Source organism: Aquila chrysaetos, chromosome 20, assembly GCF_900496995.4.
Source record: "Aquila chrysaetos chrysaetos chromosome 20, bAquChr1.4, whole genome shotgun sequence".
Lineage (NCBI taxonomy): Eukaryota > Metazoa > Chordata > Aves > Accipitriformes > Accipitridae > Aquila > Aquila chrysaetos.
Genome location: NC_044023.1, coordinates 5,138,602 through 5,162,684, shown reverse-complemented (window position 1 = coordinate 5,162,684; position 24,083 = coordinate 5,138,602). Strand labels below are relative to the sequence as shown.

At 46.5% G+C, this 24,083-nt stretch overlaps 1 protein-coding gene across 3 annotated transcripts in view; it reads left to right on the top strand.

The window, feature by feature from the left end:
• The window catches only part of BSN (bassoon presynaptic cytomatrix protein), a 97,353-nt gene that overhangs the window by 13,933 nt on the left and 59,337 nt on the right, over positions 1–24,083 (top strand). For all 3 annotated transcript variants that reach the window (XM_030043693.1, XM_030043692.1, XM_030043691.1), the window contains exon 2: positions 9,916–10,315. In XM_030043693.1, coding sequence (XP_029899553.1) covers positions 9,916–10,315 — 400 coding nt within the window. The remainder of the gene's footprint in view (positions 1–9,915; positions 10,316–24,083) is intronic.

Below are 24,083 nucleotides of genomic sequence, written 5' to 3'. Positions count from 1 at the left end.
TTCACCATTTTTTTAACTTCTTTTTTTCTTTCTTTCTTTCTAGATTTTTGTCCTAACATTTCTCCTACTGACATGATTTTTCAGACTAATTCTGTATATGAAACAGTTCTGGTGTGGGAACCTTCATAAATCTCTCCTTAGCAAACAGCATGGCAAAAGCTGGATTTATCTTTTCTTTTACGGTCTTGCATTCCTTAAATATTTCTGTTGCGTTTCAATCTTCTTTCAGTTTTCCAGATTCTTTGGCAGATTACCTATTTCTAAAGTTTTAGAATTTTTTTTTTTTTGGCCCAATTTACGAGTTGTTCCTCCAAAGATTTTTTTTTTTTTGGTATGCTTTATTAGGGCTTTAAATTTAATTTGCCAAGATTCTGTTTTGTTTTGTTTTTCTCCCATCTAGATACAATTTTTACTTTTTGAAGGATTTCCTTTTACTCCTGCAGCCTTATTTGCTGCACCCTTTAATTATGTTGCCTTGTTATGGCCATGTCTTAAACCCTTTCTTGATTGTGTTAACGTTTTGCGTGAGGCCCTAATATGCTAACAGGTGTCATGGAAACTTCCCTTTCTTACCCTTCCACCTGCTGCTTTTAATTTCTTTTTAACAAACTTTCTCACTTTTTCTGATCCCCCCCCCCCCCCGTTTAAATCTAAATATGGTAGTCATGTATTTGTGTGTTTTTTCCAGTCCTGCAATAGATTGAAGCTGTGTCTATTATGGTCACCGTTACTGAAAGTTTCTGTCGTCAATTTTGGCATCTCAAAGCAGGCGCTGTGCATGTCGCAGGACTAAGTCAAGAGCAGGGAGCTGTACTCTGCATTGCTTTAGGGAATAGTTAACAACCTAAACAAAAAATTGTGTTGCTGCCAATTAAAATCAGAGAGGCTCTTGGGGGGGGTGGGTTATAATCATAGATTTACAAGACAAGCTTTCATGAACCATGTGCCATAAAAATTCCTTGGCTTCATGCTGTGGTTTATCTTTTGGCTTTGCTGTCATTTCATAAATACAGCACAGTAATTCGTGCTGTTAAATTTACTAGGACAAAGATCTTTAGTTAAATGTGACTGTGGCAATCAGCTCTCTTACCGTTTAATTGCTAGAGCTTGGTTATACGATGTAAGTGGATGGAGGCGGAAGGGACCGGTTGCTCCTTGGCTGGGGTACTCTACCCATCATACTTGTCCTTTCTGACGCCCACAATATTTTCAAGGTTGTCATGACCCTTTATAAATGATATAATTTTTAACATGCATACATGACTTGCTCACAGCAATCAGTTGGACTGGGGAAGGATACAGAAGCCAGACATTGAATAGCTAGGTGGAAACCAGATTGAAAAGATGGCTCCAGCCCACACTTTACTGTGACTTCTGGGGACATTTATCCCCATTTCAGCCACCCTTTCTGTGTGTGCTCCCTGGTGTTGGTTGCAGGGCTGTATCTCTGTGGCAGGGCTCTTCTTCATCATTTCTTGCAGACCTTCCAAGTCCTGCAATAAAGAGGGAAGGAGCTCTGCAGGCAGCAGCTCACTTTACCATCCAGCCTGCAGCATCCCCCGAGCATGGCCACCCCCAGCGCTCCACCTGAATTAATGTGGAGTTTGGTATGCTTGATGGGGGGGGGGGAGCATTTAATGAGTCCTGCAGTCGGGCAGACGTGCTGAGCATCCTCCCCTTCCGCAGTATCCTTGGGGCCAGTGGCTGGGATGCCCGCTGCCTCCTCTCCTTCCTCCAGCTCTCCTCAAGGGCTCCAAGGCTGGTCTTCACCTGCACCGATGGTCCAAAGCTGACCTACGGACTGCACCCATTCACTGGAAAAGCCACTGCTCCTCCTTGCTTTATATCTTCCAGGTCCTTCCTAAGTGCTCAGAGAGATGCAGATGCTGGATCAGAAATCCTGTGGACCTTTCTAATAGCTCCATGTTCACCCCAGGGACGGCATTTCTGCAGGCACAGCGGAGCCAGGGCTCCTGCTTTGCATCTGCGCCCTCGTGGCTTTCAGCAGCTAGCTGTACCGCTCCTCTTACGCTGTGCAGCTAATTGCATCATGATCAAGAAGTGGCTTCTACTCTATCTCTGGAAGATTTACATGTAGTTTTCTGCTATCACAGAGGAAACAGATTTTTCCTGACACCAAGGTAGAATGGATATCGGACACCCAACTTATCCCCGAGAGATTTTAATGCTTTGAAGTTCAAGATCGTAAATGTTCTCAGCAACAGTTATATCACTTGAAAAGGAGACCCGTTCAAATCTTTCAACCTTCAGTGTGCCTGCTCCTGTAAAGCTATCTCAGAAGAAATCTCTTTGATATATATTGGACAGAGATCATTACCTGCAGGCTCTTCTGTCATGCCAGTTGCCGGTGGCTCTGAGGGGTTTGGCCAAGATCCTGACAGCGGTGGCTGCACTTTTCAGGCATCAGCAGCTGAAAGAGCAGCTCCCCAGAGCAGCATGATGTGGTCTGCAGGTCACTCGGTGACTTCTGGCTTGCAAGGGCTCGTGGGAGGTTTGCAAAAGTCTCCCCTGACTCCAGTTCAGGTCTTGGGGTTCATAGAGGCTGCTCTGGACTCTATGGGGATCAGTTGCCTTGTGTTCAGTTGCAGATGTTCATCATGGTCTACATAGGGTGACTAGTGGATCTCAGACTTTGGGATTCTCTGGAGAGAAGTTTGGGGATGCTGGGCTGGTGGGTGTGAGCAGCCCTTTCTCTGGTTTTATGTTGCAAAGCGCCCGAGGGGAAATTGCTCTTAGTTCAACCAGGGCCAAGTTAGGTGCAAATTAAGTATTTATTTGCCACGTAGCAAAATTAGAATAGAACAGAACAGAACAGAATAGAATAGTTCAGTTGGAAGGGACCTGCAATGATCATCTAGTCCAACTGGAACTGATAATGATTCACAAACACTTACAAAAAGGCAGCGCATGGGAATGAAAATTAGCAAGGAAATGTTTATTTAGAGCTTAAATCAGTCATAAAACCCTCTTTTGGTACGTAGGATTCAGCTAATAAGATGGCTGATGCTTCTCAACAACCGTGCTTCATGCAGCAGCATGAGTGACATTGATGTGTTAGCCTGTTGCTAATTCTCGGTTGAACTAGACATGATGCTAATAAGATGGGGAATACCCGGTTTGTGGTGGACTGAGGCTTTTCCTAATCTTGACTTTGCAGTATACCGAGTCATGCACCTATAAGGTGGATATAAACTGGAAAACTTCTGGTTCTTGTTACCTTTCCATGGATTGCGTAGAAGTGTGCATTTTAAACCAAGTGTAAAGCTGTCGACAGTGCCAAGTGTGTTACCTTCTGCAAAACCAGGGGCCAGCGGAGGAAGGTGGCACGCTGCGCATCGCAGTGCTGTTGGCCGCATGGCAGCATCGTGCTGGGACGTGGTTCCTCTGGGAAAGGTCGTTAGTCTGGTGCGTTAAGTGCAAGTGGCCTATGCCACCGCCTGCCTGGCAGCCCCCCCATGAACCCCAGCCCCAGTGGGGTTTAACAGGGTTTAGCAGAGGCCTCAAGGATATCAAGTTCCTCTATACCGGTGAGAACAGGTAGGTGTGTGGAGGTTAGGGACCCGAATGATTGCCCAGATTGGGTGAAAGCCTTGAGCAGGAGCTCAGCCGTACTGTTCAGCGTCAGGAGATGCGCATTAGGGATGCCTTGGTCACAGGGAAAATGCCTGACAGAAGCTGCATCTTATTTGACGGGGATAAAGCAACCCTGGAGCACAAAGCTGCAGGAGAACAGGGTTTTTCCACTGCTCACAAAAGCAAGTCATTAAACACTGTGGCCTTTCAGAAGAGTGCTTGTGTTGCCATCTAATAAAATACTCTCTGACAGTTTCTAGTCACCATTTCATATTTTCTATTTTGTTTTCAGCTGTGTGGCATTTGCTGTTTTTAAACCACCCAGTACACACGTTTCCAGCATGAACTTCTTCCTGCATAGACATAAATGTAATTAAGCTGGGGGCACTTGGATTTAAGCAGGTAATTCTGTAACTGCTTCTTTTTTTGTCAAAGCAGTCTCTGATACAGGATTCCCCATGTTGGATGTAGCACTTTTAGAGCTACAAAGCTGCCACCAGTAAAACTCCCAAGCTTGGTGGATGTTTTAGCATTGCTAGTGTGAGATTTTCAGTGCATGTAGCTGAAACCGGAGGCCCTCCACATCAGACGCTTCTTTTTCTGTTTATTTATTAAAAGGTTGCATGTCCTATTTTCTAGTCTGACTTGCTGATAGGCAGTATATACCAGCTAATATTTGATACTGTCTCACGCAGTTCCTATGCCGACCCATAACAACTAGGAATTATGTTTTTCTGAGTCAAACCCAGTGCCATTTTGACCTAGAGTGGAACTGCCCTTTTGCTTAGCTACCTCTTTTTTTCTAAATAGGTTATATTCAGTGATTCTTAAAATCAGTCATGTGGATGTTCACATCAGGTTTCAGTCAAACCAACTAGGTCAAATCTCTTCTCGTAGCTGAGCAGCTCTAATTCTTGTTCGTTAACCCAGCCTCCCTCTTTTGGGTGTGAGCGTCTACACAGCTTCTCTCTTTTCATGCTTTACCTTGATTTGTTTGCTTCTCATACCCTTGGTTTTACTGCAGGTAAGCAGTCATTTGTTTTCACTCTTTTCTGCTAATAGAAAAGACTTGCTTGTCCCCGTTTTGCTTATTTTTGATAGGGATGTGAACCTAGGACCCCCCCCTTCCATAGGCAAACCCAGCTCTTCTTTGGAAAGCCTAAGCAGGGCATGCTCTTTGTAAAATGACGGCAATGGTGCCATTTGTTTTCATGTTCTTTTTATATACTATAATGCAGTAGTTAGATCAGTTGCCCTGTGAGCCAGGACCCATTTCAGCTGGCATCAAGCAGAGCAAGCGATGCAATCCATGTTTCCCAGTTGCATAAAAGGGCTTCAGCACCTGAAAGATTTACTTGGACCAAAAATGCCAAGCCCCTGTGGATGGGAGCACTGCCGGGGTTTGGGGGCAGCTGAGCAGATGGATGTGGCCAGTGCGTTCAAGGGGGGAACGTGAAATTAGGAGAAAACCACTTAGGAGAAAACCAGTGCACATGCTCTCTCTTGAACTTTTCCACACACCACACCTGAACAAGACTTGATTTACCAGCCATGCATGTAGATTTTGTGTAATATCATTATTACTTGATTTTATAGCAAGGATGTTAATGGTGTTGGCATTTACCTTGTGATAGTTATTGCTTCCAAGTTAGCATCTTGTGTGAAAAAGGACCCGTTGACATCTCTTAGCATGCTGGCTCCAAGCTTGGGTCTTGCCTGTAAAATTTAGTGGCACCAATGAACCTGCTTAAGTTAAATCAGAGCCATTCCCTTCTACAGGCCCTGACTTTTCCTAGGAATTCCCAAATAAGAAGGCTGTATCAATTTACTGGAATGGGATTGTAAACCAATGCTATGTCACTGTATTGCTTTCATCTTTCCTAAAGCTGCTGACATATTTTCACTGGCACTGCCATGCCATCAAAAGTTAGGTTTAGGACAAAACATTTTTTCCTGAAATTAAACATTAACCAGCAAACTGTCTAACATTTGTTTTGGCTGTAAATAGGATTTTGTTTTTAAAGCCTTCCCAAATCTTGTTATTTCAATGAAAAACCACAATTTTTATGGAAGGGAAAAAATCAGGCATAGAAAATCTGAGGTGCTTGTGACATCGTACACCGCTGAGCTCGATTTTGTGGAGAATGGCTTTGACCCTTGGCTTTCATTATGCTGTTCATGTTTCTGATCATCTCAGTCAGCTTTTCCCTCCTAGTTCTTCTCCATCTCCTCCCAGCCTGCCAAGACGTTTGCACCAGCCCTAAATAGAAAGGCTGGTTTCATATCTGTGCCCGTTCCCGAGTGGAACAAGGGAAGTTCTGCACCTTTTTAATCAGGAGAAGTATCTGACGCAGAAGGAGACCTGGGTACAGATTAATCTCTCAGGGTGGTTTTTAGCTCTGGGCTATATGGCAAGCAACCCTGCAGTTTAGCCTCCTCTCTTGCACGGAGCTGAGGGTTAATTTTTGTGGGTGTTCTGCAATGCTTCGCGTTGAGAGATGGGCAGACGCTTCTTTCACTGTGTAGGGAAGGTTAGAGAGGAGGCAGGGATACGCCACAGAGCTGGGAGTGAAACCCAGGCTTCTGATGTTGCGGACGCAGGACTACCCCGCATACTTCTGGACGGTGAAATGCTGGATTCTTCTCTGCAGAAAGCAGAGGCTGGTGCTGTGTGCTGCTATGGCTGGTTCGATGCCCCGTGTTCAAAGGATGGCCAGAGTTCAGCTCCAACAAACTTGGGGAAGGTTGGGCAAGAGGCAGAGGGGCAGAGGGCTGATGGGGGGCATTGCTTAGGCTGGCTGGGCTGCACCAGGGCAGCAGGCTGGTTGGGGCTTGGTTTGACGCCATGTCGGCTTTATGCTGGAAAATGAGGGTGTTTTAGAAAGCAAGAAGAAAGCCATCATTTTTCAATTTAAAAATTAAAAAAAAGGAAGAAAATGGCACCTTCCCAGCTGCCCAACCTGCTGCTGATTGCGGGCAGATTAATAGAGCTGCCTGCCTGACCCTCTCTTGATAAAAGCATTAATAGACAGGATATAATAAATGGAAACCTTGACGGTATAATTGTTAGTAAGCTTAGTCAAACGCACTTGGTATTCCTTACTTGGATGAAATTATAACTCTGTTGGTAATTGTGAGAGTGCTGCTGAATGTGGACCCTGCAGAGATGTTTGACTGAACATCACCCAATATTTCTAATTCAACAGTTAGGGTGGTGCAAAATCAATATAGCCCCCATCAAACGGGTGAAATCCTGCCTTATCAAGACATCTCAATCTAATTGTTAACAAGCATTCTAATGGCACTGGGGGAATTCCTTTGGAACTGGTTAGCAGCCCAATGCTAGTTAATATTTTTATCCGTGGTAAAGAAGGCTGTAATGAAAAAAGGGGATGAGCTGCAGTTGGGACTGGCGTAACAACAACAAAAGGGCTCATAGACGGGTACAAGACATATAAACATTGGAGCATCCTGGCAAAAGATGCAAAAAGCATGGGCCTGCATCTGATTTCATATGACTCTTCTCATGTTCTTTCCTGGGGTATCTCTCCTCTATTTAGTTACTGTATTTGACAGACCAGATGATTTCTTCTGGTCTTAAAATTTCATAGACACATTCAACTGGTGCAAGTGAGAGACAGCCCAGCCCATGTCATGGAATGGCTGAGGCATCTTGGATAATTATAAAATAAATAAATGCAGTGATGATATAAGTGCACAGAGTGAAACCGCTGCTGGGAGCAGGATGGAGATAGTGCAAGGCATTTCTTTGCACCTGTAAAGGTGAAGGGAGCCGGGTGGGAGCTTCATCCCAGGCTGGGAGAGCATCTCCAGAGCAGCACTGTCCCACTGGGCAGCGAGTGCCCACCTGCCCTCCTCCCTCTTCTGTGCCAGGAATGATGCTTCAGGCAAAATAACAGCACCTTGTGTATTTTTTCCCATGGGTTTTGGTCTTTCAAGAGAACCACAGACTCTATTTTGGGTAGGAAACATAGTGAACTTGTCTGTGCCTCGTGTGACAGCTCATCTTGATGGAGCGCAGCCTCAGAGGTACTGCGCTTCTCACGTTGATTTGCTGCATCACTCTTTATTTAAAGAAAGGTGCTTGAACTAAATAAGCCAGACTGCTAGTACTACTAATACCAGCTGCAAAAATAGGTGGTAGCTACTAATATACTGCTAAACACTTCCGCTGTGGGTAGCTGCTGTAAGTTTTTTCTATTTCTCACTGAGCTGGGAAGTGAAACGGTGGTTGAGTGGTATTTCGGTGGTCAGAGCCAGTTTGGAGTCAGAATTCCCACTTGGTGGCAAACATTTTTTTCCATATCAAATGGCAAAAAAAAAAAGAATTTTGAAATTTGTGGTGGAATAACCATTTTCTTGTTCCAAACAACAGTTATTTGACCGTATATAGATTAAACTTTTCAAATAATGTTATTTCAGTGTTGTTTAATACATCGTTAGGATAGTATGTATTCAAATATATATTGCTGGTTTTATAAGAATTAAATTTAAGGAGAGAAAATGCATTTTGCTTTCCGACAGTACTTTCTGCTGGTGTCTAGGACCGAGCTCTCCCATCTCCACCAGCTACGGCTGCCACATGTGTTATGGGGCAGCAGCAGCTTTGCAGCCCTCAGCTTCAGGAAGCAAATCCCAATTCTGAGTTCAAGGTCGTCAGTATTCACGATGGAGGAGCAAGGCGTGCAAACCATGCTTACTGCAGGTGTTTTGCTGCAGGGCCAGGTGCGGTTTGCTCTTCAGTCTGGAGCAGATCAGTTACTCCCTTATTGCTTTGCTTTATTATTATTGTGCGATTTCTCCTTCTGAGAAGTGGGTTTCAATCTGCAGCTGAAAAATATTCCCAAAGTGCTATTTTAATATTTATTTTCATCCGACTTCCTATTACTGTGGCAACATGCACTTTGAATTTCATTAGTTGTATGCATTTAAGTTCCCTTTTTAAACCTTTATAAGGTCAGACCCTGCTTGGGTAAATCAGCAATTTATTAAATCTGAGTTTCTGAGTAATATTTTTTCTTAAACAGCTGTAGATCACAGGTAGTGAGGGCATTAGGGCTTCTGCCTTTTTGAGAAATATTTGTGGGCATTATTGATAAGCACGTGCACCAAATTATTCTGTAATTACAGAAACATCTTCCATTGCAGATTCATTCTCGTGCACTCATCATCCATCAGCAGCACATTGCAGGGTACCTGTGCTGAAATAGCATGGGAGGTAGGGCGCGTGGCGTCTCATGCTGTGCTCTCCAACACAAGGACTCAAAGCTCTCGCAGCTGAAGCTGCTCCAGAGCTCCCTGGGGCCACTGGACCCTCTCCCTGAGCTCTGGGAGGGAGCACATGCTGCAGGGTGCTGAGTATTCTATGCAGGCTATGGGACTGCTGCCTGATCAGCAGCAAGTGCAATGCCAACTTCAGTATTGCTCCTTCTGGGTAGCTGGGGTTTCACAGGGAGGTTTCATAGCTCTGTCCTGGCCACCTGGTGCATCCCGGCTGGTTTTCTGCCCAGCCAAGACTCACATCACCCAGAAGAGGGTTCAGCTGGGGGGCAGCCAGCCCATGCAAGCCCCTGTTCCCTACACATCTCACTTTAGTAATGATTACTAAAGCAGAGCTGGTGCCTTCTCTCTTAATTTCCCACAGCTCTGGCCCCTGGGAAACAAGCCCTCAGTTGCTTTCACCTGTGACTTGCATAGGGAGGGGGCAGCTAGACAGTCGAGAAAGTCTAAGTAGTTCTCGTGCCTCCTTTGGGCTTCTGGAGGGGTTTTCCTTCAATAAGTAGGGCTCTTTGCAGTCTTTTTGTTTCACAACAACTCATAAAAGTAGGTTGTGAGAAGATGGTTTAGCACGCGTTGGCCGTCTCCGTGAGAAGGGGCCCCGCAATCTGCAAACCAGAGTTGCTGCCGCCTCTTCGAGCACGCGTTTGTGCTGGAGAAGTGCTAACGGGGAGCCCTTGGCTGGCAGGAGGCTGAGCTGCCCCAAACTTCTCATTCACTTCTCATTTATCTGTAACTTTCTGACTAAAGTTCAACTCGGAATACGCCGAATAATTCAATTACATCTCTGCTGCTGGGTTATATAAGAGAAAGCTGAAATCGTGCCTCATTTCATAAGGTAAAGCGTATCCTTCTGCTGATCTGAACAATTTCCCAGGTTTGCAGTGCGGTTTCGCTGTGCCTCCTTGGCTGAGCTGGGCCTTCAGGGGTAGAGAGGGTGCTTTAGATGTTTTCTACGTTGACTGGCGTCATTTAAATGTACGAAACCTGGGCTTATTATGTGTATTTTTAATGGTGTTTCAGCACGCCGAGGAGACCGGAGCAGCTGGATCAGGCCACGGGCCAGCGGTCAGCATCCCCCTCCCTGGCACAGACTGCACCCAGCTCCCAGAGCCCCCGGGAGATGAGGGGCCGGGGCCAGCCCGGACCGCCGGCAGAGGGACCGCGGAGGATGCTGCAGGTGGACGCCAGGAGCCAGGGCTCAGGGAAGTCTCCCTCAGCATCACCGGACCGGGGCAGCACCCCTACCTCTCCCTACTCGCTCCCGCAGATCGCTCCCCTCCCCAGCAGCACGCTCTGCCCCATATGCAAGACGACGGAGCTCACCTCCTCCCCCGGCCAGCCGAACTTCAATGCCTGCACCCAGTGTCACAGCAAAGTCTGCAACCAGTGTGGCTTCAACCCCAACCCACACCTCACCCAGGTAACACCTCCTCTTCCTCGGGCAGCCTTCCCAGCCGGTTCGGATGGGTGGTGGGGCGGCTGCTGCCACTGAGGTTTGCAAGGAGAAGTTCTTGCTTTCTGCAAGCACAGAAGTTGCACCTTTACTTTTGGCAGCTGCAAAGCATTGACCAAGAGCCAGGCTTTGCTGGCTAATCGGGGGATAATTGTGATAATGTGAGCTTTAATGAGACAAGGGAGGTAAATTAGGTAAAGAGAAATGGTAGACCACTGGAGAGGTTTGGTCTCTGTAGCTGAGACCTCAGAATGCTTGGCTGAGGTGAGGTCTGTGGACACAAAATTGTCCTGAAGTTGAAGGACTCAACAGTGGGAGGGGAGCAGGGGAGTTGCTGGCAGCCCCAAGGTGTTGAGCATCTTAGACCCTGACTCATCCCAGGTGGTGATGTTTTGGTGGCGGATGAGTTTCAGACAGCGTCGTGCTCGGCAGCAGGAGAGGTGTGAAGAGTCGTGCACAAGATGATGCCTCGCTGGGGGAGCGTTTCGTGGGATGTGTGAAATGGATGTGCAGGGTTCCTGGGGGTGGATCCAGCAGTGGTGGTGAGCAGGGGGTGCTGGGGCTGGCTGGGGTGTGGGGCTCCCCGTGCCAATCTGTCAGGTCAGAGACCCCCACGCAGGGTGGGAAGCGACGTGGATTTTTTTGCAGCCGTTAAGATCCAAACCGTGGGGATTCCTGCTCTCAGGCTTAGTAACAGAAACACACTGTGCCGCTCCAGTGTGTGAGAAAACAGGATTCGGGCACTGAATTCCCCTGGGTTTCTGGTAAGCGTGCAATGCTCGCTCCTGACACCAGACACAGCGGTTTCTAAACACCGTTGTTTGAGAGAGACTCCTGCCTTCCAGTCCCTTTTCCTGGCGGAAGGAGAGTTGGGGTAGGTGATACCCCTGGTATAGCAAGATGTAATTAGCTGGGTACTGCTTTTGTACCCCTGGTACAAAAGAGGTATTTACCCCTGTGAAGCTCAGTATGAGGTCTCACATCTTAATTAAGGGCCCTGAGGTGGAAATTCAGGCACCTGTAAGGAAATGCCATGGGTCACTTCTCTGTTTCACTTTTAAATAGATTCGCCAAACATTTATTTTGTTGTCCAAGCGTTGCATTGGAAGTTGACTGACTACTCTGAATAGTATCAGTTAGCCAGCAAATAAACAAAAATGCACCAATTGCTCCACTTCTGGTCAGCCTGGACTCGTCTCCTCTGCCTCGCCCTAAGAGCTTTCCCACAGTGGGCTCTACCCCGAGTCTGTCTTGCAGATACCCGCATTAAAATGTGTGTGCGCATGGAGTTTCTGCTTAGCATCTCTAGGCCATCTCTTAGCATCTCTAAGTCTCTATGCCCTCTGAAGTGTGATTGACTGTCGAGCATTTCTAAACACCAAATCTCAAAAATTGGACCTGGGATGAAAAAAGATGTGTTTTTTTGTTTGTTTGTTCTGAGTTTAATATGCATTTCAACAGCAAGCAACCTTATGACTTGTAAGTAGGTCGTTGAGGGAGCTGGGGGATGAAAACAGCTGTCCAAGAGAAGTGTTTGCCGCTTGTATGTATCATACAGGAGCCTGTATGATGGGCTGGCTGGGGGAGCAGCAGCGGTTACTGCCTTGTTGAAGTGTGACTCGCTTTCCTCAGCAAAATTACTTGTGCTGCTACTCCAGGGTCACATAGAAAGGTGGCTGAAGCAGTCTGGTGGTGTTAAAATGGGTTAATGGGAGGAAGCTTGGAGGTTGCTCTCTTTCTTGATGGTAGGAGCTGGGTTGGAAAGGACCTCCAGAGATCACCCAGTCCAACCTCCACTCAAAGCAAACTGGATGCAGACCATCCAGTCTGGTCCCTCAAACCCAGCAGGTGCTGCAGGGTGGCTGCACAGTGTTGCTAATGAGGTGATTTGTGGGGTTGTATTTTCCATTTGCGTTTCCTTATGAATATATTTTCATGTGAATAGTTGATGTTTCTACTTTGAGCTGCAGTAGATATGGATTTGTAACTTCTCTTTCTGTTTTCAAGGCTCTCTAGCAGGATTAAATAGTCAAAAATATCACATTTTCTAAGAAAACCAAACACAAGAAAACCAAAATTGTGTTTTACTTGGTACATCCTCTCCTGCACAATCTGTGGTACTGCCAGAAACTGCAGGTGTGGCGAGGTAGGAACTCCAGTACTTGTTTGGCATGATGATTTCTGAAACTGTTTTGAGAGCCCAGTTTTGAAAATGCAGTGTTTATATAAGCTTGATGTGTCTTTTACTTTTTTATATACATATAAAAGCTATAAAATAGCATTTGTATATATAAATAAAATAACAGACTTAGTGTATGAGCTGTAGTCCATCGTGCTCCATCCTGCCACTTAAAAATACCACGAGCAGATTTTTCAGAGGAGGGTTAACTGTACCGCGTAGCAAAACACCTTAACTCGATAATTAGGTGATACCTTCTGCTCGGAAGCATGTACGTTCCTTTGAAATATTCTTTTTCTTTGTCTATTTTATTCCTTTTCATGTGGCTTGATGGTCATTTTCTCTTAAAGGCAGGTAATAAATTTCCATCATGACGAAGCGGTTGGCCTCTGTAGCATCTTGAGTTGATCGCTTGCTGAGGAAAAAAAAAAAAAAAAGAAAAATAATCTTTTCTGGTTTTCTTGTTTGCTGTCTTTTTATTCCTTTGAGCACCTTGTTTCACAAGACTGGGCAAACAGAAGTTCCTGTCTGCTGTCGGTGTCACTCAATATTTTACGTGTAGATAATCATATTCTTCTCTCTGTTCATCTCCGTGCTCCAAAATAACTGCTGCCATCGTTTTCAATTTGGTCGCGTGCTGGCGTGCCAGTTTTCTCATTCATTCACTTATTCCTGAAGGTCAGTGCCTTTGCCATAGGTGGTTATTTTAAGCAAGGGGAAATGTGAAGCAGGGAGCTATCTATGATGGCACCATTAAAGACAAGAAGTTATGAAACAGCATGGTAAAATGTAACAGTTTGCTTACACTCCCCTGTAGGAAATGGGGTTTTGAATGGAGATGTGTTATTTTAAATGCAACATTGCAGCCCTAACGTTCTAGTAGGATTTTTAATTTCTCATTAAAACTTTTTTCGAGTTTTCCTCTGTGTTGTCTTTGAGGGTTTTTTTGGACAGCTTGTTCTGCAGGACCGTACCAGCAATGCTGTCATCATCTCCAGGGGGGAATAGCTTGGTTTCAAGCTAGTACAATAGGTTTAGAAAATCCTCTTTTTGTACATCTTTCACTTTGTAATGCTGCTCCTGTGGCTTTCGCCTGACTGATCCTGCAGCATGTTCATCTGATTGGATTTGCTCTGTTTGGTATCATAAGGAGTAACCTGCAGGCATCCTTTCTGTTTCTCTGGGGTTTTGAAGTGCCACTGTGCATTGCTAATTTGATAAATTAATTTCTTCTTCAGTGTTCTTTTAAAATTTGTTGAGTTTCTTTTAATTCATTTCCTCCCCATCCTAAGTGCTAAACCGAAAAAATGTAGAACTTGATTTTGATTTTAATCAAGAGCAGTGGCACAGCACTAAAATATGTGCTTTAGTTAGTGCTGAAATGAAACCCAAAATGCCTGGCTGCCTAATAGGTTTGCTTGGAACTGTTTGGTTTTCTAGAAAATCTTTGCTTTCTTCCTTACATTTCTTTTGTGCTTTTTTCAATTCGAAGTCGTGTTCATCAGATGCAGTTTCGTAAGTATTCAGATGCACGCAATAGATTTTTTTTTTTCCCCACCCTGAATAAAAGGAGTGTATTTATACATGTATGTTCTTCACCAAATTACTTTCTTTTTGAAGTCCCTGCTTTTGTCCCTGAGCCATTTTGAATGTATTTGCTGTATTTGTGACTGTATGAAGTGGTGATACTTGTTAAACTTCAGTTCTGGCCCATGTTTTTAGCTCTGCTTAGGGAGATTGAAGAGACCCTTTGTATTTTTTACATTATGAATATAATGTAATATGAAAATATGAAATATTTAAAATATCTGAGAATAAATTTTTTCCCTACGTGCTCCTTGCCATGTAAGATCATCACCAACCTTTGATCACAGACGTTCAGCAAGTGAAATGTAAAAAATCTCAGGGAGGATTAAAAACTTGCTGGTTGGTTTCCCCACAGTGGTTGGGGTCGTTTGTCAGGGGGCAAAGACCTCTCAGCAGCTCTTGAGTTATCTGCAGCAGGAGGAGATACCTAAAAACTTTAAATTATTTTTGTGGATAAATGTTTAAATTGTATTGACGGAAAATAGACCATCGGCTGAGGAAATGAGAATGAAAGTGTGAGTATGAAAGTACAGTGTAGGGCTGTAGTTATCCTATCATAATGTAACAGTAGATGGTTTTCTGCTCAGTAGTGTAAGAAAATTTGGGTAAAGTGGAGCAAAGAAGAAGGAGTTAGGGGAAGCAGAGGGATGACAAAGTGCTCAGCAGAGCATCTCTGGCAGTAGGAGTGGGGCTCATCAATGCTGGAGGGATGGCCTTGGTCCAAAGCCTTCTACAGCCCACCTCCACCAGCAGGAGCAGTGCCTGCCCACAGTATCACCTCATTCATCTAGCAAATGACTTCCAAAAAAAGGAAAAAAAAAAAATTTAAAAAAAACAACAACAAAAAACCCCCCAAACCCAAATGTCACAGAAACTGTGAAGGTGTTCATATGCTGCTTTTCCTAAAAGCCCATTTCTCATTTGGTTCATTGTCTCAATTTTATACTTTGCAGTGTGTTAGTATCTGATTTTTTTAGTAAAACCTCCTGTTTTTGTGAATTAAGGGCCCAGTCTGAAGTATTTATGCTTTAGGAGGCTTTAGCTTGACTAGTGCCCACTGGTTCAGCAGCCCCGCAAGCAAAGGGTTGTGCTTAGGGATCCCAGGGGGGTTATTAGTTCTACATTAAAACGATGGCCATTATTAATAGCAGTAAATCCCTGATCTCTTCCTGTCATCCATCTCATCTTGTGCCTGTCATTCATTGAACATCCAAACATTTACAAGTCTCTGATGTCCACTGTGTCAGTGTGGGCAAAATCCCCGTTGGCGTTGGTGTTTCGCCCTGGGGTCTAACAGATACTAAAATGATTTGGTGGGGAGTAGCTGCGTGCAGGTCCCTTGTGGTCTGGGTAGCCCTGAAGTCATTGGAGCACAACTGTAATTTATGTTTCTGTAATTTATGTGGCTTGAAGCCATGTTTTACAATATGTTGTGCTCTGACACGCTGCCCCGTTGTTCCTGGGTGTTAATGTGGTTGTTTCTGGAACCCTGGCTGTGTCCAGCAAGCTCAGGGGAGCACCAAGGGCTGAGCACTGGAGGACTGGATGAAAAAGGGTATCTACTTGCTGATAGATAATTAAACATGATTTTTATGAGAGATTTAATCTCCCTTGTCTCTCTCTGCCTTTTCAAACAACAAAAGTGGTCCTTCTTCTTGGCTCTTCATTCAGAAGCTGTGGGGTGATGCTGACGTGGCATCTCCTAAATTTCAAAGTTTTCTCTGGGTGCATCAGCTCCGTGTTTGATTTAGCTCTTTGCAATGGGAGTGACAGCAGGGGAGGAGCTGTGAGATTACATTTACACGGTCTCTTCTCTTACTGAACAGCAAAGCCAACAAGGTTTTCTCCTGCCCTTGGGACCTCGCTGGCTATTCATTTTCCTGGCTATGAAGCAGCCTCCAGCCTCAGCTGTTAGCATACGTGTAGCACTGCATCTCGAAGATGCATTACTGTGCTCGTGCAGAAACGTGAGGCTGTATTTAGAGATTATAATTCCCCCTCCCCTTAAAGAATGGGTGTTGGGTCTGAAAAATGCTGAATCTCAAAAAGCAGATCCTATAGTGGGATAATATTTAACAATACGTGTTTCTCTGGTCTGGCATCCCCCGGGGAATTTCACCCTGAGGTGTCACGCTCATGGTGGCTGTGGTGGAGGAGTGGGTAGCTGGGGAAGTAAGGCTGTAGGGCTGGCTGTGTAGGTACCGGTCCTCCCTTCTGTGCGCCTTTCTACAAGCTCAGGGGTATGTTTTTTCCTCCTGTGAGCAGGTCAAAACCCAGGAAACCTTTGGGCAGGCAGGATTTGTGTGCTGCTGTGGTGTTAGACAGCTCTTTGCGTCTGTATGTGGCAATGTTGCACCCCATATCCATCAAGACCGCCGAGTTGCTGAGTCAAGTTGCCCGTTTCAGAATGATTTCTCTTTTGAGATCATCCTTCTTCATGATACAGCTGTAAAAATAAATCTGTCGTTCGTGTTACGTTGCAGATCCAGGAGAAATTTTCCATTCGATCAGGCTGCGCAATAGGAGAGAAATGCGAGTTTTATTCCAATTTGTTGTTTGTTTTTAGCAGAGCTTCAGCCAGCAGTGACCTGTATGCACAGCACGTGATGCTGTTTGCAGGAGCCGGGGCTTGTCATGGCTGCTGCCTTCTCACAAGGATGCAGTGATTCGGGCTGCATCTGCCCTGAGAAGCACCCGCCTGGGCAGGGATGCTTGGCGCGGTCTCTGCCACGGGGCAGCTCCCGTCCCCGCCGCTCGGGGTGAGCATCTGCAGCACGGGCTGGCCGGGACCAGCGCTTGCTGGGGATGTGCCCACCTGAAGACGCCCTACAGCTCTCTTCAAGAGCACCTCGTGAGCTAGGCACTAAAAATAGGCCCTTTGTGATTGCAGTGAATATTCTGTATTTTTTATGGTGAGAAAATATTGATGGGAACCTTGAATTTATCGCCCTGGACCAATAGGTTGCATGTGTGTGTGTATTTCCTGCATTTTAGCGCTTCCTCGCCACTGCCCTTCACCTCTTAATCCCCTTATCCCTACACCAAGTATCTCAGCCCTCATTTCATCCTGTATCTGCAGTGTTGCAGTGAAGGACGCTTCTGTTATCTCTTGGTTGGGCCTTTTTTATTTTATTTATTTCTGCTCTACCTTTTTTTAATGGGATGATTAGCACTGAATAAAGCAACTAATACGAAGCTGGAGCATAGCATACTTGTACTTGCTGAGGCTTTCTACATATAAATGACTTGTTTGCCTTTTTGGCCTCTGCTGCAGCCTGAGCAGGGGCTTCTCCCAGCCATCTGCAGCGACGTGCGACTTGTCTGTTCAACAGATCGCAATTTAAGTTAGAGCCAACAAAAAAAAAAAAGCTCATGAGTAATTCTGGCTGTTCCTCCCAGTATGCCGCCTTTCACTGTGCTCTGCGTAGATGATTCAAATAATGCAAAATTCACTTGTGGAAAATGTCAAAAACTATCTTGGCTAAATGGTTCCCGGTGACTAATGGGGCTGGTGTTGCTCGCAGAGGCTCCCCTCCGCTGACGGCTGGCTCCAATGAGCTGCGGCAGGAGGGACCTGACTGCAGGGACACAGAAAGGTCCGCGGTGACACATTAAATTGTTCAGAGGGGACAGGAGAGCGTGGCTTCCCACATGCCGGAGCGACGCTGCGGTGGAGAGGGGTAATAAAAACAACTGCAAGTAAATATAAATACTCCTGAGAGATGGGAAGTGGCCTGCTTTCTTCTTGGCATCTTCTGTCGCTTGATAAATACCAAGCCCAGCAAGCTGCACGCGCTGAGCCACCACCGCCCTACATCGTCCTTCCCTCGGTACATTAAGTTACGGCAAGCTGTTTGCTTGGACGAGACATGGTTTTCCTCTGGCTTCCAACTCGCATATCACTTTATCATTAAAAAGAAAAGCAAGCAGAGGAATGGAAGCGGCTGTCAAGCTCTTCAAAGCAGAGTGGGGTACCGAGTCAGAGGCTCCCCATGTTTTTGAAAGCTTTGCTGTGTCTGCTGCTTGCTTTCAGTTCCCTCCCCTGGATGTCCCCGGGTAGAGGAATAAGATCATTTACAGCCTGTGGTGGTGGATGGAGCTATTTTGCTCGTGTGGATGCCGCTCGAGGTTTTCCTACCAGTCGAGCATGTGAAATCTCACACGTGGTTGAGTGTCCCTCTGCATCCCGCTCACCACACACAAAATATCCCAGAGAGCAGCAATTGCACAAGGCTTTACAGCCCTCGCTTGTACGGTCGTCTTTGCAATGTGTGCTTAGTGGTGAAATGCTGCACTGCCTTCAGGGAGCGCTTAGGAGGAAACTTCAGGCGCTTTCAGTGCCTCGACGGGGATTGAGTTAATCCCAGGCAAATTCATTCCTATTTACCATCTTCCTACAAGCAGCAGAGAGCAGGGTGGTTATAATGGGGGGTGTCAGACGCTCCCCGCTAGCACCCACTTAGCACCACAGGGGGTACAGTCTCGGGGGCCACGTCTCTGTTGCGGCAGAGGGGTGCCCAGTGGGAGACCCCCGGCGCGGGAGGAGATGCTGTGATGTGGCTCTTCCCGCCCTGGCTGGTAACGACATACGAGGTCTGCCTGGTCCTTAAGGATAGCGGTGCTTGGCAGAGGTGGTGACGTCTCGGCAGCGTCTCTTTTGACCTGAGTTTTAGCCGATCACCGTTGCTATTTATAGACCTGCATGGGCTCCCATCATCAGAAACCAGCTTGCTTCTTCCTAACCCTGTTTCTTAGCCATGGTCGCGTTTAGGTGCTACAAAGGGATTTACATAGTGTGGCAGACTGAGTAGTACTAGAGCCTTCTGAAAACAGTCCTGTGAATGCAGAAAGGTGTTTGTGGCACAGCAGTTCGTGCCCGCAGAGGTGTTCCTCACCACCTTAATTCAAGCTCGTACAGCCTTGCTCCCAGACCTCACCCTTCTGTTGTACCCAGCTCCTCATCTCAGAGACTGAATATGCAGCCGTGCTCCTGGGCAGCCCTTATCTGAGGGGGTATGGTGCTAATTGGACTATGAAAACTGGTTATTTTAACTCTGATTGAAATGCCGCTTTATCTAGGCTGTAAACCTTTTGATCAAGGACAGCTGAAGGGTGGGATGTTTCAGTTCTGGATTCGGTTCATGTTGTAAATAGGCTGTGCCGTTGGCTTGGCTTTCTGCTCCGGATGAAATCAAAGCCAAGTTGCTGGAATGGCTCAAAAGGGAAATCCAGAGAGCGAGATGTGGTCTTAATGGGATGGGAGTAGACTATGCAGCAGGTCTGTGGGATTAAAGGTTTGTCAGAACAAGTTAAGGCACGGACGTACCATGGCACTAACCCAGCTGGAAGTCAGTTTTGAAGACTGAAGGGCCAGTGTGTCCCTCCCCTTCCTCCTGCCCCCTGCCATGCCCACTTTGATGCCCATCTCCTGCATCTTAATTGAGCTCCAACCGCTTGTGCAGCAGCCCTGCTGCCAGGTCGTGGCTCAGGAAAATCCCCCAAGATGGGAAGAAGACTTAACACTGGCTTTTTACTCCCTCCCTGCCTGCTCTGTCACCCTTGCTGTGTCCAAGCCATGGGGTTAGACTGGCCAGACCCTTGAGTTGAAGACCTCCACGGAAGAGACCTGAGTGGTGGGCAGGACACATGTGCCCATCAGTCTTATGGAGAGGCAGTTTTGGTGCCCACCTACCTCCAGCCACCCTCTCCCCCTTCTAATGAGCATACCACAGTATTCCTGTTAGATGGAAACAGAAGCACAAACTTGGGCTTATATGTTCAGCAAAGCCCAGATTATTCTGAATCATCCAATATCCTTATCAGAGCACTACAGACGGCACTTGCATCAGTCACAGCGCAGGGTAGCGGAGTCGGTGGCAGCGCTCTGCCTGTTTTAATTGCCACAAGCGAGCAGCTATTTGAGGCCCCGTCCCCAAAGAGCAAATGAGCTTGTCACTGCACGTAACTCAGCTTTGCAAGAAACATGGGCTCAGCAAGCATTCCCTATTAAAAGCCTGCTAAGGATGCAAATGTATAGGGGTGCACGTATCATGCAGCAAACAGCTGGGCATGCTGGAGCGGGGACACTGCTAGGCTTGGCTCTAGGAATGGGAACTCCCCTTGGGATTATAGTTTTGGGGTTTTTCCCCCTCTCTCTCTTAATTGCAGAGTACCCTGATACATAAAGACATAGGTGAGGGGAGGAAGCTGGAAAGGCTGTGTCCCTGCAACTCCTCGGGTGTGGGGTTCCCCCGAAATCAGCTTCATTGTGGCTCTGGGCTGCACATCGGTTCTGCTCAGCCCCTCCTGTCCTCTCAGATGTACCGTGTCTTCTTTCTTCCCTGGGAGATATCCCATATTTCTCCTGATCTCCTGGAAGGCACTGTTTGCTGCTCCTTCCCCCTGTGAACAGGGTATGATGCCCAGTAGATAAAATACCAGGTCTACTGGAAAGGTCTGGCTAAAAACTAGTGGTCTGTGCTAAAATTACCCTGGGGACCTGAGGAAGAGTTGAATTACCTGAATTTCTGGATTCCTCAGAAATAATGAGCATACTTATTGTGGGGAGAGGCTTGTCCTTGAGCGTGTCTGCCTCTGTTTTGCCTGCAATGGGCAGTACGTACTCTACATATTGCAAAACCTTTCAAGCTTTGAGAAAAGCAAATACCCTTTGTGTTTGGTGGGGCACAGCATGCCAATGTGAGACCAACGGTGCTGGGGCAGAGGAGGGCACCCCCCCAAAAGGTGAAGCCCAGTTAAACTGAGCCCTCGTACCCAGATGTGTTGCTTTCATCTAGTCCTGAGCAACCTGCCCAAGGGACCTTTGGCAGACTGGGGCATGAATCCTGATTTTTTTGGAGTCCCAAGTCAGTACTGAGATGCTGGGCCAGGCCAGCTAATACCCTGAAATCCGTTTTTACAAACTCTACCTTATGTTCTGACCTGCCATATTAATTTTCCAGATGATATGATTGTGGCTTTCAAATTGGAGAGCGCTTTGAGAAATATTACCAAACAGGCATGCTGCTGCTGCCATCTGTCTTTGAGCTGCTTCTGGGATCCCATTACTTGCTCTCAGCAGACAATCGTTATTGCTTTATTGAATTAGGAAGAAAAAAAATCCAGCGGCTTCTGAAATATTGTTTTCCATAACTAATTCCAGGTGCTAAATTCTCATTGAGACCCGGAGGACGTGTTGAAATAATGCTTTATGCAGATCCTGGGTGTAAAGTTTTTACAGGTCTGCCCAGGAAAGTCCCATGATCTGACAGGTTTGAAGGACATGTCTTTTGGGGGGCTCTGAACAGCTCCAGCACCGCTGCATTAAGTGATCACAAACCCATGCCACCCCAACCAAGAGCCAACATTAGGTGCTACATTACTTTTTGTAAAAAGTGAAGGCTTCGTTGCCCTTCCTGATGGTTTTGGCCAGCTCAAGCTGTTGCCCCAAGTCCCCTTTCTCCTCCAGCCATTTTCCCATGACTTCCAGCTGCAGGCAGTTGCCCCGTGCCACCCAGCCTGCGTCCCACCAGGAAGCAACGGTCTCAGCACTGTGAGACCGTCTCCCTGGGCGAGCGGGTCGCTGTGTGCCGATAAGCAGCATCCCCCAAGGTGATGTTGGTCGTGCCCAGCGTGCCATTTTGCATCCCAATGCCTGCTGCATGCCGAGGTTCAGACCTGCTTCTCCTTTCCTTCTCTGCAGAGTGCCAGGAGCCAGCCCAGCCAGGCAGGGGGTTAACACCAACAGACGAGGCTGTGGGCAGATAAAAAGCTTATGGGAAGGTGGTGTTTATTTGGATGTAAAATGTTTTCCCTGCCCTGGTGCACAGGTCTTGCTGCTTCCCTCTTGCTGGCCAATCCATCCCTTATCTGCCCAATTTACGGCAGTTTGGGTCTGATTGCTCGCAGTTGGCATGGCTCCCACTGTTCAGCTAGAGGTCTTGATGCACAACCCTTGAAAATCAGGAGTGAGACGTATCCAGCTGTACACCTGAAAGTGGAGGGAGCGGTGACTGCTCCTGCTATCCCGCCTGCAAAAAACGCCCTGTAGATCAGCGTCAGTCCCGTGGCTGGTAGTTACACTTGAGTCATCTGGGTTTGAGGCCATGGCACTGTGACAAGATTTATTGTTTCTCCCTGAAAGGGGTTTCTAATTGGCATTGGAGCAAATCAAGGGGGTGAAATCAGCTTGAACTGTGTGGTTTGCTCCTCTGTAGTTTCCTTTCTGTCTGCATGGACATGGAGCAGTGCCGTTCCCGGAGCACTGCAGCTTGCGTCGCTTATCATCCGGTCCAATGTGCTCCTTGGCTGCGGCGGCAGCACCGGTGGAAGGGACGTGGCATGGAGGTGCTGGGCGCGTTTGGCACCTATAGACTATGTATTGAGCTATAGGGCTGGACTAAGGAATGCTTTTACGGAAACTGTGCACCTTCTCAGAAATGTCCTGCCAAAGGCATAGGATGGCTGCCTGGAGATAGCTGTCTGTCACAGCTGTGATGCTTTAATGAAAAACACACTATTTGCAAGTAAGAAAAGCTTTTTTATTTCTTTTTTTTTTGTCCCCTTGGCCTGACAAGTTAATTTGAGATTTCATTAAACACTGGTCTGCTCCTGCAGACAGAGTTGTCGGCTGTGGTGGTGTGGACGGATGCCCTCATCGAGGAGCTCTTAAATACTTTGTTCAAATGAGCAACCTGATTTATTTCTCTGGTATTTATTGCTTGGGGCTGCATGCACCACTGTGTCCAATACATCTCCATCTCTCTTTCCGTCTTCTCTTTGCAGCCACCAGTGCTAGAAATGCTGCTGTAGCTCAGCAGTGGGAACGCTATCTCGGCAAGGGGGATGTTCCCTGTGGACCACGGGGTGCAATAGCCAGCCGTGCGGGCAATAAGGGGCTAATGGCAACCTTAAAATAGCAGTTGACAGTGGTGTGTGTGAACAAAAAGGGTGTTCGTGAAAAAATTCTTGCATGGTGGGTTTGGGTTTTTTTGTTGGGGTTTTTTTGTGCCGACCCAAAGCTGCTGCTGTTTGGAGATCTTTCAAAAAAAAAAAAAAAAAGCTAAGAAAAAAGGTGGAGGAAGGATTTGCTGCTGATTTTTTTTAAACTGAGTGATTTCTATTTGAAATTTTTTCTCTTCTCTAACAGTTTCTAGTTTTGTAATCAAGGACTCAGCCCCTCGTTTGAGCAGAACGAAACTAGCTTTCCTTGTAAGCTTGCCCAGGGTTTTAAGCCGGGCTTGAGGGGTCGCAGGCAGGTTGCTCTATGGTGATCCTTTGAGCCCCCCATCAGGAGGGCAGCAGAGCGCTCCCCTGATTGGGTAACTTCATATTTTGGCTTGGGTGATGATAGAAGAGGCAGCCTTTCGAATAGCAGGATTCTTTTTGATTAAGAGTTTGTTCACCTTTCTGGGGTGTATCAGTTTAGATCTCCATGGCAATAATGACTTTAGATCAGCAAGCAAAAAATCATGGTTTGAATGACCAATTTTAATCTTGCTTTGCAACTAGCATTTTTTTTTGAAGACAGGGTGATTGCTATTGTAGACTGGCTTGCAATTAAGTATCCCCTTCTTAGAGGGTATATAATGGCTATAAAAACCTCAATTAACAGTGATGTGGCTTTACAGGTATGTGTTCAAATTCTGATTGTTTGCAGATTTTTGTGTTAGAGTTGTTTTTTTTACTTAGTAGATGATGACTTATGAGCTGGTTCCAGGTGCATTTGGATGGGGATAGGAATTCCAGTGCAGAAAGCCTATTCTAATTTATGAAAATAGGTAGCTGGTGACTGGACAAGCTGTTTCTGGTGTTTATGGCTATGCTTGTAAGCCCGTTTCAGGTGCCAGGGCCACCCAAGTGGGTCTCTCCAGAAGAAGGCAAGACAGGAGGTGGGTCTGGGCGCAGGTGGTCTGTAGGCTGCTTTGATGGGACCATGCAAGGCTGAGCTCCTTTCATAGCATGCAGTCC